Below are 14,528 nucleotides of genomic sequence, written 5' to 3' on the forward strand. Positions count from 1 at the left end.
TTTTGCGCGCGCGCGTGTGTGTGTGTGTGTGTGTGTGTGTGTGTGTGTGTTTACACAGACGGGAATACTGCTCCAGAGGAAGTGCGCTCGTTCTCCGTCTGCGCGTCCCGACTTCCTGCTCTGAGGCAGGAGAGAGAAAAGCTGCGGATCCGCTTTCAGACAGCGGGGCAGCAGCAACGGCAGCAACAGCAGCATGGAGCCCCGACACAACACACACGCTCTGCTTTAAGAGCCAAACTCCCACGACACGCGCGGACAGACGCACAGAGAGAGAGGAGCCGCGGCCGTTCACAGCTGGGTAGGTGCCAACTTTCCTTCCGTCTCCAACTTTCTCAAAGTTACCTAAAGGCAGCATCGAAGTGAACTAAAAAAAAAAAAAAAAACTAAAAAAAAAACTTGTGATCCGTTCAAAAATCATTTCTGAGCACAGAAAGCGCAAATCCACACCGCCAACTTGAAAAGCGCAAAAAAAGAGAAGACGTGCGTAAAGTGTTAAAGCCGTGCGTAAAAATGTGTAAAAGGTTTCCCCAACCAAACAGCGTTCTTATGCGTGACACTATCACAGATTTAAAGGGGGAATCTAGAATGAGGTCGGTGTGACAATTGGTGAGGGAAGGGAAGTAAAAATGAGCCGTGGCTCCTTTAAAACCTGCTAGTAGACTTTCTGGTTTGTCTGGACCTCGCAGACTAATTGCCATGCGCTTCCGGATAGAAGCTGGCAGCAGACAACATCTTGAAAATGAGTCACAGACTGCCGCAAAACAAAGAGACGTTTGAGTTCCAGCAGAACCCCCTTTACTCCCTCCTCACTCAGACTTTTTTTTTTTTTAATCAGAGCGGAGAAAATGGAAGGAGAGTCATGGTTTGGGTTCTTCCTGCTGACCTGAACAGAAACAGAGAGGAAACGGGCTCAAACAGTGGGCTTTTATTTTGAAATCAAATCTTAAAACATTTGCTTTAACAGATAACATAATTTGCTAATATCAGGACACCAATGTTCGATTCCAGTGGTTATTTTAGCAGAAGTATGATCAGTGTGATTGAAAAGATGAAAAAGAAGGTGTTTTGGTCAGATGGTTACATTTTTGGGCGACATAGAAACAATGAGAATAATTCATCATCATGGAGTACGGTGGTGGCAGTATCATGCTGTCAGGATGCTTTATTATTTTTTCAGCTGATGCTAAATACAGTGTGGTTCTTGGAAGACTTGGAACAGTTCAACTGGTAACATTCCAGTTCTGAAAGTTTTCCCAAAATGTGTACAAGGACACCCATGTCGGTTAGGTGTGCATGTGTGTGTGTTCTTAAAAAAAACCTTCTACATCTGCTGGGTGTTGTAAGAACTGAGCTCTAAAAACAAACAGCGAATGTGTGCGCTTGTTCCCGGTGCTTCCCACCGACAGGAAGTCCTGGACAGCCTCTCACCGGGAATGACGCCCCTGAAGCTGAATGACAGGAAGTCCTCCTGTAGACAGTTAGACATCACCGCGGTTCCTCCGTCACCTCACTCACACGCGCATGCACGCACACGCGCCAACACACAGCAGCACACATTCATACAGGAAATAGGAAGCGAGAACTCGGTCAGTTGTGTGCTTGCGAGGCTGGTGGGTCATTGTTTTGTACTTTCCCCTCGTTTTTGTCCTGCTGCTTGGTTTCCTTTCACAAAGACAAACAGATTCACAAACAGTCATTTCTCATATTTCCACCGCTGCTGCACAATATGTTGTTCTTATGAAGGCAGGCAGAGCTACAGTTCTCAGAGCGCACACAGGAACAGACACACACACACACAGGCAGTCAGCGGTTTCCAGGTAAACACGTCGGTTAGGGCCACGCTTGTCTTGGCAGAAGGGTCACTAACCACATCCTGTTTTATCACCATGGAAACATCTGAAAGCCATGTGACGTATGGACCTTTCTCACTGACTCTCAGTCAATATGAAACTATACTGAAGGAGGAAAAGCTTGCCAGCCACTGTGAGCAACAATTATTACAATTTGTTCCACTCAGTGCCGTGCAAAATGTTAATATTTTAGACTCTCACATTTTTCAATAACAACCTTTGATGTATTTTAGTTGATTTTTGTATTGTAATATTGAAAATGGGGCACACCTCCTCCTCGTCCCCTATGGTGGTGGCAGCATCATGCTGTGGGACTGCTCAATTTATCTATGGAAGTTGATCAGAGATGGATGAGAACATGAGGGGAAAACCCTCCCCCCAATAAAATCAAATCTGTGGTTGTAATAAAAAATGTAAAAAAGTTTAGGGGAGTAAGAATTACGTTTACAAGGCACGGTATCTGTAGTTACAATCCAACAGGGGTCAATTAGTAGAAAATGGTCATACCAGCTGTTTATAACCTGTGGAAGGAAGTAGCAAAACCGCATGCCACCATGTCTGCGTGTAGTGACATGTGGCAAACATAAGCCCTTCGGTACCAGAACCCAGAGGACATGCACTAACATTTTTGCTCTTATGCTTACTTTAATTTCTCTAGAGCTGCCAACTTGAAGAGCACTGCTAATTTTAGCACGCTTTAGCTTTCACATGGTTATTTGTGGTGATCTCCACGCAAATGTGTCTTAAAAGATAACATTTTTGCCATTAATTTTGATGCCAAAAGCAATTTTTCAACAAAGAATTCCAAACAATCCATGAGTTACAATTATTTTTGAGACTCTTTAACCTCTGTAACTTCTTTAGACCTACTCAGGATCTCTTTCTTTTAAATTCTGATGGCGCTAATGTTGTTGTCACCATCTACTCCACCTGCAACCCCAGTGGTTTAAAAAACCTCCACCTTTTTAAATTCAATTCCCAAAGCTTGTGTAGATATAGACATTTTTAAAAACAGGAAAATCCTTCCTAAACTGTGCATCCAACCCCTCTGTCTAAATGCTTGAACGAGTTTAGCTCTTAGCTTAACCAGCTTAATTAAGCTAACCAGCTAAATTTAGCTAGCTAGTGAAATTAAAGTAGCTAGCTTAATTACCAAAATTAAGTCAGGTAAGGTAGCTAAATTAAGCTAGCTAGCTAAGTACAGCCTAATCAGCTAAATTTAGTTTATTAAGTTAGCTTAATTTAGCATATTAAGCTATCTAAGTTAAGGTAGATAGCTTAGTTAAATTAAACTCGGTACATGAAGGTAGATGGCTAAAGTAAGTTAGCTACTTAGATTAAGCTAGCTAATAATAATAATAATAATAATAATAATAATAATAATAACAATAATAGTCCAAATTTCATACCACAAACAACCAAAGCTGGTATGACAATAAAAAGAATCCTAGAGTCCTTGGATCCTAACTCGGTGCTTGTCTAATTCCCAGTTGCAGAACCCCCGGTGCCTGTGTCGTCATGGAGAGCTCCATCACCCTCTGGCAGTTCCTGCTCCAGCTGCTGCTTGACCAGAGCCACAAACATCTCATCTGCTGGACGTCTAATGATGGAGAGTTCAAATTGCTCAAGTCTGAGGAGGTGGCCAAACTGTGGGGGCTGCGAAAGAACAAGACCAACATGAACTACGACAAGCTGAGCAGGGCGCTGCGCTACTACTACGACAAAGTATGCGCATGTGAACTACAACACATACAAAACTGATGCAAAATGGAGGTTTAAGTTGACACGTCTGTTTTTTTTCTTCCCTATTTGCAGAACATCATCAAGAAGGTGATTGGTCAAAAGTTTGTCTACAAGTTTGTCTCGTTCCCTGAGATTCTGAAGATGGACCCTGCAGTTGTGGAGTCGGGTCACAGTAGCGAGGAGGTTGGGGGGACGACGTCAGAACCTGAAGCTGAAGAGGAGGATCGGACTGACAGAAACCAGTATCGCCACTCCAACTTATACTCCTCTTTCACCATCAGCTCCCTGCAGCACGCTTTAGAACAGCAGCGGCCAATCAAAAAGGAGCCCAGATGCGAGGAAAGCTCCTCCGTCATCCGGTTCGTAACCAACGGCGGCCACTCGTCCCTTCCTCCAACACCACCTCCATCCACGACAGACAGCCCAAATTCCTCCGTGCTGTCTCCTCGGTTGGCCAGCTCTTTGTCCCCATCCCAAAGCCCCGCCCACATACGGGCAAGGGGGCAGAGCCTTAGCGCAGATACTGAAGATGTCGAATGCAGTGCTCAACCTTTAAACTTGTCATCTGGTCAGAGGGAAAGAGAGAAGCTACGGTGCACACGAACACCAGAGAGGAGGGGGTTGGCCAACAGTAACCCTTTAAAAGGCAGAAAACCCAAAGGCTTGGAAATCTCTGCCTCTCCTCTTCTCCTGACAGGAAGTGACCTCGTCTCCATTGCCCTCAACAGCCCGGCACTGCCCTCTGGGTCTCTTACCCCCGCCTTTCTGACCACACAGGTATGAATCAACATTATACAGCCAATAACACCACCGAACCTCCCCAAACTTCCCCTGGAAGCACAGTCTGTAATAGGTAACAGGCAGAGGAGAGGAAGGAGACATTTCTGATGCGGAAAGTCAGACAGGGAGGGGACGGAGAGAGGTGAGCGGAAAGAAAAGGAGGAGGGGAGGGAGGACTGAGGAGGTTTCTAAGTGAACCCATATGTTCTTGACGCTCCTGATTCACTGGCAGCAGCTCGCTGACCAAAACAGGACAGACTGACTACATTCAGGCCCTCAACTGACATTCTTATCCAGACTGAGTAATCATATACTGCTGTGTGTAAATCACTGACAGAAACCAAAGGAAGTGGAGGCTGAACTCATTACTCAATATGTCAATGGTAACACCTACTCCTTTTGGTAACTAGAACCCCTTCCCTAGCAAACCAACAGGAAGTACGTTTACAGAGATTTGATACTTTCTTTGAAATTTGTCCCCATTTGCTTTAAAACCAAATCCAAAATAAAGATCCTTGTAGTGACATGGAAACCAACTCAGATAAACAAATAAGACCATCAAACCACCTAAAATGAAATGTTAAAAATAGCTGAAAGAAAATGAACAGAATTACCTAATGACATTACAAGAAATGGTCTGACTGATGAATGACTAATAACTGACAAGGAGCTTCATAACTATTTACAGGACAAGTGAGGAGGAACTTTGTGGCATTTAAGGCATGCTAGGAAATCTAGGTATGAAATTAGCCTGAGAAAGAATTAGTTCCTTCATTTGAGCAAAGTTTCAGATGAAAAGCTGTTTTTGCAACTTTTTTTGATTGAAGAAGCTATAAGTTGGTCATCATTGCCAGAATTAACCATCTTCTCCATACTCTATGTGGATTATTTTACTTTGATTTTTTTTTTCTGTATTTCCCTGACCTTCCAGACTCCATCTGGCCTGTTGCTAACTCCCAGTCCTCTGCTGTCCAACATCCATTTCTGGTCCGGTCTGAGTCCGGTGGGACCTCTGAGCCCAGCCCAACTGCAGAGCCACGCCCAACTCTTCCAGGTAATCTTCCTTTCTTGTGTTTGAGGCGATATCCTTCAACGGATGTCTGGTTTTCCTAAACACCCCTGGGTTCAGCTTAATCAGAAATACCCACATCATCTGACTCAACCCCTTCAGCTCATATACAGGTAGCTATTCAACTGTATTTTAAAACTTGTAATTTATGTCGAACCAAGATAACCCAAATTCCTCCTTGTTGTCAAAATGTTGTTCGTTCGTCTGCTGTCATAAAACCCAAACATTTATGAGGCCCAAATACATCTACACTATCTTTACCCGAGACCCAAAGTTTGTGGGTATTCAACCAAAGCCGAAATCATAAAGCTAACAGTGCTTGACCTTCAGAGATGACGCCATGCATATTGATGGGAAGTTGGTTAACCCTAAAAGCTATTCCAGCACTAATAATAGTCTAAGCATACTTGTTTATGAGTAGGTACCCTTTGAACTGTAGCTGAGGCTGAAGTGGACTTCAAATAAACCAAACACACCATAAAGGGATTCTGCCAGCAAATCAAGTCTAGAGGATATTGCCAAGTACATGAATTTCTTTCAAAGACCTCTCAAAAAAGGCAGAAACTTTAATCCCCACACACTCCGACTTAATTTGTAATCACAAGCGTGAACTGGTCGATGGTAGAGCGCGACTCACTTCTGGCCAAAACAGGTCTCGCTAGAAAAACTTCATAAATTGCTAAAACAGTCTTTAATGTTTTCTATTGTGCACTTTACTAGTTCCCCACACTGATGAATGGAGCCATTCCCATTCCTCCTTCCAACGTGGACACGCCCTCTCCTCTACTGCTCACGTCCAGCTCCCACAAGTCCTGATGCCAGCAGGAAGTTGGTTCCAGAGGGGCTGAGGATGGTCAGATCATCATCATCAAGGAGACCATCCTAAAGCTTGGATGAAATTCAACCTGACTGAGTATACTTACAGCTGAGACTTCTACCTTCATTCCAGAAGAAACTGGAGCTCCACTCTGAGGATTTGCTCTCTAAGAAGAGCATAGTTTGGTTTGTATGTTTACTTCAGGGTCCCCATCATACTTGTGGTAAAACATCTGACATGGCGTCAGTGTTCCGTGTCTCTCATCTCGTTTGATTGCCAGTCTCTGCCCAAATGTAGTAAAACCTCAACAGAACACATCTTTTCTTTTGCCATCTTCTGTAGCCGTCGTGAGTAACTCCATGAATTTCTTTGCCTTGGATGCGAAGCAATTCTTGAACATGTGTGAAGTAAAAGAGAAAGCATTACAGTTGAGAAGTAGAACTGTGAAAACTTCTCTCAGCCTTCGGAGACTAAATGCAACCCGAGTTCCCATGTCTAGACAGCACATTAAGGCTTTTGCTTTTTTGTGTATTCAAAAAGTTTTAAATGATCAAGTAAGTTATCAAAATGTGTTTGATAGCTTAAAACTTTATACTCACTAACGGGAACAATAGGTGTTTTCCCACCTTTTTGTTATCTTAAAGCTAAGCTAATTACTTTCTTGTACCTTACATTCAGAAATAAGTTTTTTTGCCCAAAAAAAGGTTATATATATATAACAAGTTTATAATACAAAAAATAATTAGGAAATTAGAATCTAACATCATCATGACGTTTTCTGTCACTTTTGAACAGATCTGGCATCTTTTTCTGTCACACCTAACTGCCAACAGTTTTTTAATGACCAGTTTCTCTTTCCTGGATATGGAAAGGCTCAGGATAAAATTTTATCAAACGCTGGAAAACATAAAACTGGGCTACATGAGATGGGACCATAAGCGACTCCTAGCAAAGCATCTGCTAGCCAGAGTAAAACTGCAGCGTAAAATTGATGCACAATTTTCTATACTTTTTATTATTTTTGCACTGTACTGTACTTTTAAGCAATCTTTGCTGTAGCTTTTATGATGAAAGATTTCTGTAAATGTGTCAAAAGCTTTATATCTTGGCCAAAACTGCACAAATAGCTTTTTTTTGTAGCTGTGAAATTGCTCCTGTTTCTTTTTGTTTGTTTTATTTTTTAGGAAATATGACAGCAAATTATCCATGTTAATTAGTTTCTTATTTTGTGTTTTAAAATAAATTACTTTCTTTTTCAAAAAAAAAAAAAAAAGAAAGGGGTTTTTGGTTTCCAATGCGTTTACCTTGAAGACCTTTTCTGTCGTTATTCAGAAAATGACTGTTACACAAGCATTTTATGAAACAAATTTTTAAATTTTTACTTCTGATGGTTATGAGAAATAAATAGTTCCAGTAAAAAGAGTCACACATCAACTGTTCACCGGCAGCTCAGTGTTTCAGAGAGTTTGAGTTGACAACACAGCAGGCCTTCCATGCATCAGGCACACACATTTCCACACACACTCGGACATAAAACACATTAAATCACCCATTCATCTGAAAAAAAGTACAGTTTTACAATGATAAATATTAAGCCGTTTTAGAAATCTCCTTTCGTGCATGTTACTGCTGTTCATGTACAAAAAAAGTAATATTAGCAGAAACACAGTTTGCAGTTCACAGGGGAACGATCCTTAATTTAGATAAAGTGGAATATAAACAAAAAAAATATGGAAAAATTAGATGTACATGGTTCTAATTTCCAACTTAAAAATTACAGTAATACAGGAAATATACCATTAATATAATGACTTCCTGTTTACAGTATGTCATGCATGTACTTTATTGTGTAATCACAATTTAATATCTCAAATTAGGAGTGCATGTTCAAACCATTTAGATTAATAAGATTTGTATTGTTTACTGGATCATTGCACCATTACCTGCAATCTGTGTTTGATGTTAATATTATTACATTAATGATTTCAGATATAAGTTTATCAAGCTTTTCCAGTGCTTCCAGCACTCTTCTAGCATGTGCTACCTAATCTGAAACAAAGAACACTAGTGTCGCTTAAACAAATCTTTTTCCTGTCACAAAATACAGTTTTCAGTCGGCCGCCGAACAAAAGAGCAAAAAGAAAACTTCCCTCTGATCCCCTGACAACTTTCAGTTTTATCTGGATGTTTAATGCACTCCCAGTCTTTTATTTTTAATAAGCTTTTAATATTTTCTGATTTATTAGCAGTTCACCTTGTGAAGCTGTTAACGTTAAATGTTTCCTGGTTATGCATTTAAAAAACAAACAAACAAAAAACCCTACGGTTACATTTTTGCCAAGCGTTCAACAAAACTCTTAGTTATATTTAAAGCTAACTGGCTAAGCTAACCTATAGCTTCAACTGCATAGTTATTCACACTAATGATGTACCTCTTAAGTCAAAAAGTATATATTCTTCTTTATACCAGAGATTGTAACATTTAAACAAACACTGTTTATTGACCTAAATTTGTTTGAATGCATACCTCATCATGTATGTTTAGCTTCAGCGCACAGCTAGCTTGCGCACCTAAAGTTAGCATAAAAAGAGAAATCTGCTGAAGTTAACCTAGCAGGGAAATAATGTTCACTACACATCTAATGCTGCCTGATAAATTTTCACAAAGTAGATGTCAAAACAGGGTTTAGTTTTATAGGCAGAGAAGCGATAGCATTACATTAGCTCCTGCAAACTGTACTTTCTAAACTTAGCAAAACGACCGCGGTTGATATTTAATGATGGTCAACACAGGAAAAATCTGACCCCAGGAATGCAATGAACATCAGTTGTCATGTAAGAAACATTCAGGGACATTTTCTTATTGCTACAGTAAACTTATTTAAAAGAGAGACTCGCAAACAGGTTTAATCATCTTTAGCATCACTGTCAGTTGCTAACAACACATCAGCAGTAAAGTCTTGAGTTTTAATCTCTGTGTTGTAAAAATGCTGTGGCTCGACATGAAGTGGGAAATTGTTGCTTTTAGAGCATCCACATTGGTGCTGTTTTCCCGAGGAGAAGTCACAGAACACATCTTAATACTGTTGGGTAAACTCAGCCGTGTTGAGGCCCATGTCCCTGATGAAAACAAAACAAAAACAAAAAAAAAAAAGAAAAAATGCAAACGCTTGGAGTGCAGGGTAAAATTTCTGAATGTACAGTTGCATCGAGGCTCTCGACATTCGGAGGGTTTGCAGACTTGTCCAAGCTTTTATCTCGGGTTCTGGTTTTTCTCATTACTCAACAATGCTGTCCGGTTGTCTCCCCAACAAGGCATGGGCTGGTCTCTGGTGTGTTGCTGCACCAACGTTTCAAACAGCTACGGTTTCAAAAACTGCTAATTTTTGTGCCCATGAAAAATGAAAACCCAGATTAAGGAGCCAGGCCAACCAGAGTTTTCTCCTGTGTATGATGGACAGAGTAATGCAGCGCTGCGTCGTTTAACTCAATTAAACGAATCCGGATGTTTGTGATTTTCTCGACTGGAGCTATTTTTCAGACAAGCATGGTGTGGAAACCAAACATTTCTGTATTAAATTTACAGTTGGCAGGTCTGTAAAGCAGCAGGCTGCAGGCTACCGGAACAGATTAACCAGGTAATTAGATTTCTGTTTCTCTGCAAAGAGCAGAGTGTGTTTAATATTAAATTTAATGACAATTTATTCCATATTTGTATGAAAATAAAAATATGTTAAAGTAACATAACTGTAGCATATGAAGTAATAGTTTCTGCTGTTCCAAGTAAATGAAAGATTATGTTAGAAAATTTTCCTAACACACAAGGATACCGTTTAGTTTTTTAATCATGGTTATTATAGAGAATCTCACACCAGCCCATGCCTATTTCCATTTTTTGTCTCCGTCAGATTTGGTCCTGTAGATTTACCAGAGTGAGCAGAAACCCAGCGGCTAAAACTGTTAGCTTCGCTCAGCCCTCAGCTGCCAGGCGCTATGCTCAGACTTTCAGTGGAACCCCCCAAAGGCCATCGGGCCCTCAGAGAAACACAGTTCTTCTGAAACACATTGGGGTGAAACACATTGGGGGGGAAAAAAAAAATATCTAAGATGGGAAATCCATCATCATCATCATCATCACCATCATCACCAGTCTTTCTCGTTCCCCTCAAAGTCAACACTGTCGTGTGCTGCAGCTTTTTGAAATGTAGAAACCTTGTATAGATCAGTCACGGAAGCTCGAAGGAAAGAGAACAAAACAAAACAACAACAAAAAAAAAAAAACAATCTCCAAATATACATGTACATATATACACATAAATATATATGTATAGATATACAGAATGCATAAAAATTTTGAAGAAACTGCAGCCGTTGCTCTGTAAGCACAACAATGAAACAACTTCATCACAGCGTCGACATCAACATCCGTTGACTTTCAAACTAAAGATACCAAAGAATTATAGTCAGGAGAAATAACAGTAACCTAAACAGACCACTTAACTGTGCATGGCGTCTTCAGTTCACATCATGTGCACGAACACACACGTGTACACACACACACACAGACATGTTATATAGTAGACAGTAGTAGTTTAGCAGCAAAATAAGTTAACCTCACACTCCAATAAATAAACAGTCTCCAAGCGTTTTGACTCAAAGTCACTCATTCAGCATTGTGTATGTGTGTGTGTGTGTGTGTACGCGTGTGAGTGAGTCCAGGCGAGGGAGTGAGGAGAGACGCTCCACAGGGAGGTGGGCTCATGCGAGGAGTTGCTGGGAGGTGCAGATGAAGCTGGCCGGCTGGCCATCCTCTTCAGGAAACATTAGAAAAGCATGCTCTGCCTTCTGTTGATGTTGCCGTTACCTGGAACAACAATACCCATGATGCCATGGGCCTCATTACACCAAAATACAAGCACATCGAAAAAAGTGAACATTGTGGTTTTTTTGGTCTCATTTCAGAAATTTCAACCTGTTATATATAGTAAAGTACTTTCAGCTAATATTTCTTGTATTTTTGATGATTAGGGCTTAAAGATAATTTAAACTCAATCTTTTTGAGGAAATCAGTTGATTAAAGTGACACCATAAGTTTCTAATATTTAACTTTTTTATAATAATAAAACTTTTTTGAGAGAATGAATTTAGGGTTTTCATTATCTGTAGGCCATCATAATCAGAACTGCAAGAAACTCCAAAGATAGTTACTGATGATGTCAGACATCTGTGATTTGGCTTGAAAACTAAAATGTTAGAGAGTTGAAAACTGGAGGTGGTGTTGCTAAAAGTCGGAAAATCTCAGATACAGGAAGAGTTTCAATTGATACTTGATTCCATTTGAATTATGGGAAATGAAATGAGATTCATGGCCCACCTGACTCGGGGTAGGAGGAGTTCCTGTAGCCGGGGTCCCTCTGAAGCTGCAGCTCTTTTAACGTGAACATCGACACGCCTGAAACACGGAAGAGACAGAAACTCAGCTAGCTTAATTTGATAACTTTAGCTGGAACACAGCTAGCCTAACAAAAAATCTTTAGCTAGCTGAAACAGGCGACAGCAAGCTTAAAGAAACATGTTAGCTAGCTGGAACACGATCGACACCTAGCAACACATTTAGCTAGAGAGACAGAGAATGAACTAGCTTAACGCAACATGTTGCACTAACTGAAACACAGGAGATAGCCATCTTAACAAACTGAAACAAAAGAGACATCTAGCTTAATGCAACAGATTTAGCTAGCTGAGACACAAGAAACAGCTAGCTCAATGCAACACATCTAGGTAGCTAAAACACAGGAGTCAGCTAACTTAACACAACATGGGACAGGAAATCAAAGAACAAGTAATGCAGGAAGGCTTGAGGAGAGCAGACAGCAGCTGGGATTGCACAGGGCATGTGTGTGTATATATGTGTGTGTGCTCACTTTCAGGCAGTGTGTGGACTCTCATCCCAAGCTGCCTGAAGTAGGAATGTTTCATCGCCTCATCAGCTGAAATCCTCGCCTTGGACTCGTACTGCAGAGACACAAAAGTCCTATGATTCATCACCCACTAGAGAAATGTGAATGATTCACATTCACTCACATTATGAGTCAAAGTGGTGAAATATAGCAGAGTAAGCACATGTGGATTCCTAAGGGTGAATAACTGCACCCCCTGCTGTCTGCATGTGGTACTGACTGAATTCAGATCCAACATGATTAAATCTAGATAACTGATGTGACAACAGGGAACTGGGATCTGGTGGGGAATCAACTATGGCACCCTCAACACTAATTAGCACCTTTAGCAGAGATATATAGAATGACTTCAAGTAAATGCATCTTTTATTTCTTTAGAAATTTGAACCAAACATTTCAGAAAAACCAAACTTATAATTTATTCTTTATTCTTTCACGTTCCAGATTTTATATTGGTGCATTTTAACTTTTTAGAGAAAATGGCATGAATAATTCCTTGAAATAAAATAACATGCTATCTTATTAGCAGAAGATAACTGAGCCACCAGATATTTTGTTACATCTCTACTGACTAACGTTCAATTTTCATTATTAACCCTTCCAATTCCTGCAATTTGACCAGGAAGTAACCACATGATGGACGTAGAAATGCTAAGAAGACTCTATTACAATAAAAGAAGAATTTATAGAAAGATTTCTACACATAAAGGGGCGCCAATAAATATGTTCAGTTTTCTGGCCGATCACTGATCTTTAAAAAGATTGACCTGCTGGTTCCAATTTGAGCCGGCACAGATTTTGTTTTTATCTTAAAATTGATAAATATATTGACAAAGTTGCTAAGATGGCAATAGTGGGGTGAATATTGTTAAAAGAAATTTGGGAAAATTTATTGGCTAGTCGGATTAATGATGCACTCCTACTTGTATTCAAATACTTTTCAGACTAAGCCGTGACAACCTTCTACTAAATGAATCCTAGTCCCAGACGTGTGTGCTGTGCGTTGGTTGACACTTACTCTGAGGAACGCCAGCAGCAGCTCAATACCGTCGCTGTCCAGCCTGAAGGAGAAGAGAAGAGCAAGAGCTCAGTATCTACCAGCAGAAAGGGCTGATGGGAATGTGGAGGACTCATGGGAGGAAGGAAGCGCATAGCCGGCTCTAATGTTCGGCAGGATTTCCTGCCTGAAATGGCCAAACACACTCAGAAATGCACAACATCACTGGACACATTCAAACCAGCCAGGGGGTGCATAACGAGAAATAAACGAGCACAAAACAAGAAGAAGAAGAAGGAGAAGAAGAAGAAGAAGAAGCAGCGTGTACCTGGGTGCGTGATTGATCAACGGCTGTGGTTTGTATTTGGGGAAGTTGTAGGATTTAAACTCTTCAATGGTAGAGATTCCTGGCCAGTTCTCCTCTGTGGGCGTGCCTGAAGTAGTAACAGTCCAATCAGACACAGTCAGATGGCTAATAGCTAGCGTTACCATGACAATCGCGTTCAGGATGGGATCCTCACCCAGCAGCCTGAAAATGAGATGGAGCTCATCCTCCACGGTGGAGCCGGGGAACAGAGGCCGACCTGCAGCCATCTCGTAGAATATACAGCCCACCCCCCTGCAGAGCAAACAGCCAATCAGCTGGCAGAATAACAGCGGGCTGGAGAAATGTCACCAAGGCAACATGGTGAGAGGAGGAAGAGGAGCAAGGAAAAAGCACTGCGTGGTCGGATGTTTCTCTGGGTTTAGATATATATCTGACTCCGTCTGCTTCACTGTTACCATGGGGGAAACTGATGAAGAGGGGCATGATGGGAGATTTACCACATGTCGATCTGTGTGGAGTACTCCGAGGATCCCAGGAGGACATCGGGAGGCCGGTACCAGAGAGTCACCACCTCGTTGGAGTACGTCTTGGTGGGGACGGACTTCGCCCTCGCCAGACCTGCAGAGCGTCGGCAAACATCAGCAGCCTGGAACCGGAGCGTTTCCATCGGAAACGGCCTTCTGCATTTAGCAGTTTTGGAGCTGATTTTTCAGCCAATTTATGCTAAAAACTTTTTTGCCTTCCTGTTATCAGCTCTCTCTCTTTCACACAGACTGAACAGGAGCTGTTGAGGTTCCTCTTACCAAAATCAGCCAACTTCAGTTCCCCTCTTTCATTGATTAGGAGGTTCTGTGGCTTCAGGTCCCTGTGGAGAACTTTCCTCTTGTGACAGTAAGACAGCCCTCGTAAAATCTGGAACAGGAAGATCTGAAAACGCACATTTCAGGATCTAATGAATTTACTGTCATCTGAGCAAACATTTAG

At 41.3% G+C, this 14,528-nt stretch overlaps 2 protein-coding genes across 2 annotated transcripts; one reads left to right on the plus strand and one right to left on the minus strand.

Annotated features, from left to right (window-relative positions):
• Nucleotides 1-91: 91 nt before the first annotated feature.
• Nucleotides 92-9,409, plus strand: LOC106936878 (ETS domain-containing protein Elk-3-like). Its single transcript, XM_015018118.1, has 5 exons — nucleotides 92-298; nucleotides 3,341-3,575; nucleotides 3,666-4,370; nucleotides 5,305-5,427; nucleotides 6,163-9,409. Exons 2-5 carry the CDS (start codon nucleotides 3,369-3,371, stop codon nucleotides 6,256-6,258), a joined length of 1,131 nt encoding a protein of 376 aa, XP_014873604.1. The 5' UTR covers nucleotides 92-298; nucleotides 3,341-3,368; the 3' UTR covers nucleotides 6,259-9,409.
• Nucleotides 7,635-14,486, minus strand: LOC106936873 (cyclin-dependent kinase 17-like; the record flags this gene model as incomplete). Its single annotated transcript, XM_015018110.1, has 8 exons — nucleotides 7,635-11,123; nucleotides 11,634-11,711; nucleotides 12,184-12,274; nucleotides 13,238-13,280; nucleotides 13,545-13,650; nucleotides 13,738-13,835; nucleotides 14,042-14,162; nucleotides 14,348-14,486. Coding segments are annotated over 8 exons (717 nt in total), but the record flags the coding sequence as incomplete, so codon positions are not given.
• Between the last annotated feature and the right edge of the window lie 42 nt (nucleotides 14,487-14,528).

Source organism: Poecilia latipinna, unplaced genomic scaffold, assembly GCF_001443285.1.
Source record: "Poecilia latipinna isolate Pla-1442-1.1 unplaced genomic scaffold, P_latipinna-1.0 Scaffold2233, whole genome shotgun sequence".
Classification (NCBI taxonomy): Eukaryota; Metazoa; Chordata; class Actinopteri; order Cyprinodontiformes; family Poeciliidae; genus Poecilia; species Poecilia latipinna.

What these genes read in the sequence shown, in the direction of transcription:
- LOC106936878 (XM_015018118.1), top strand. Translation starts at nt 3,369, where the DNA reads ATGGAGAGCTCCATCACCCTCTGGCAGTTCCTGCTCCAGCTGCTGCTT. An exon ending in TGCGCTACTACTACGACAAA is followed by an intron (nt 3,576 to 3,665) that starts GTATGCGCATGT and finishes CCCTATTTGCAG; the next exon opens with AACATCATCAAGAAGGTGAT. An exon ending in CCGCCTTTCTGACCACACAG is followed by an intron (nt 4,371 to 5,304) that starts GTATGAATCAAC and finishes CTGACCTTCCAG; the next exon opens with ACTCCATCTGGCCTGTTGCT.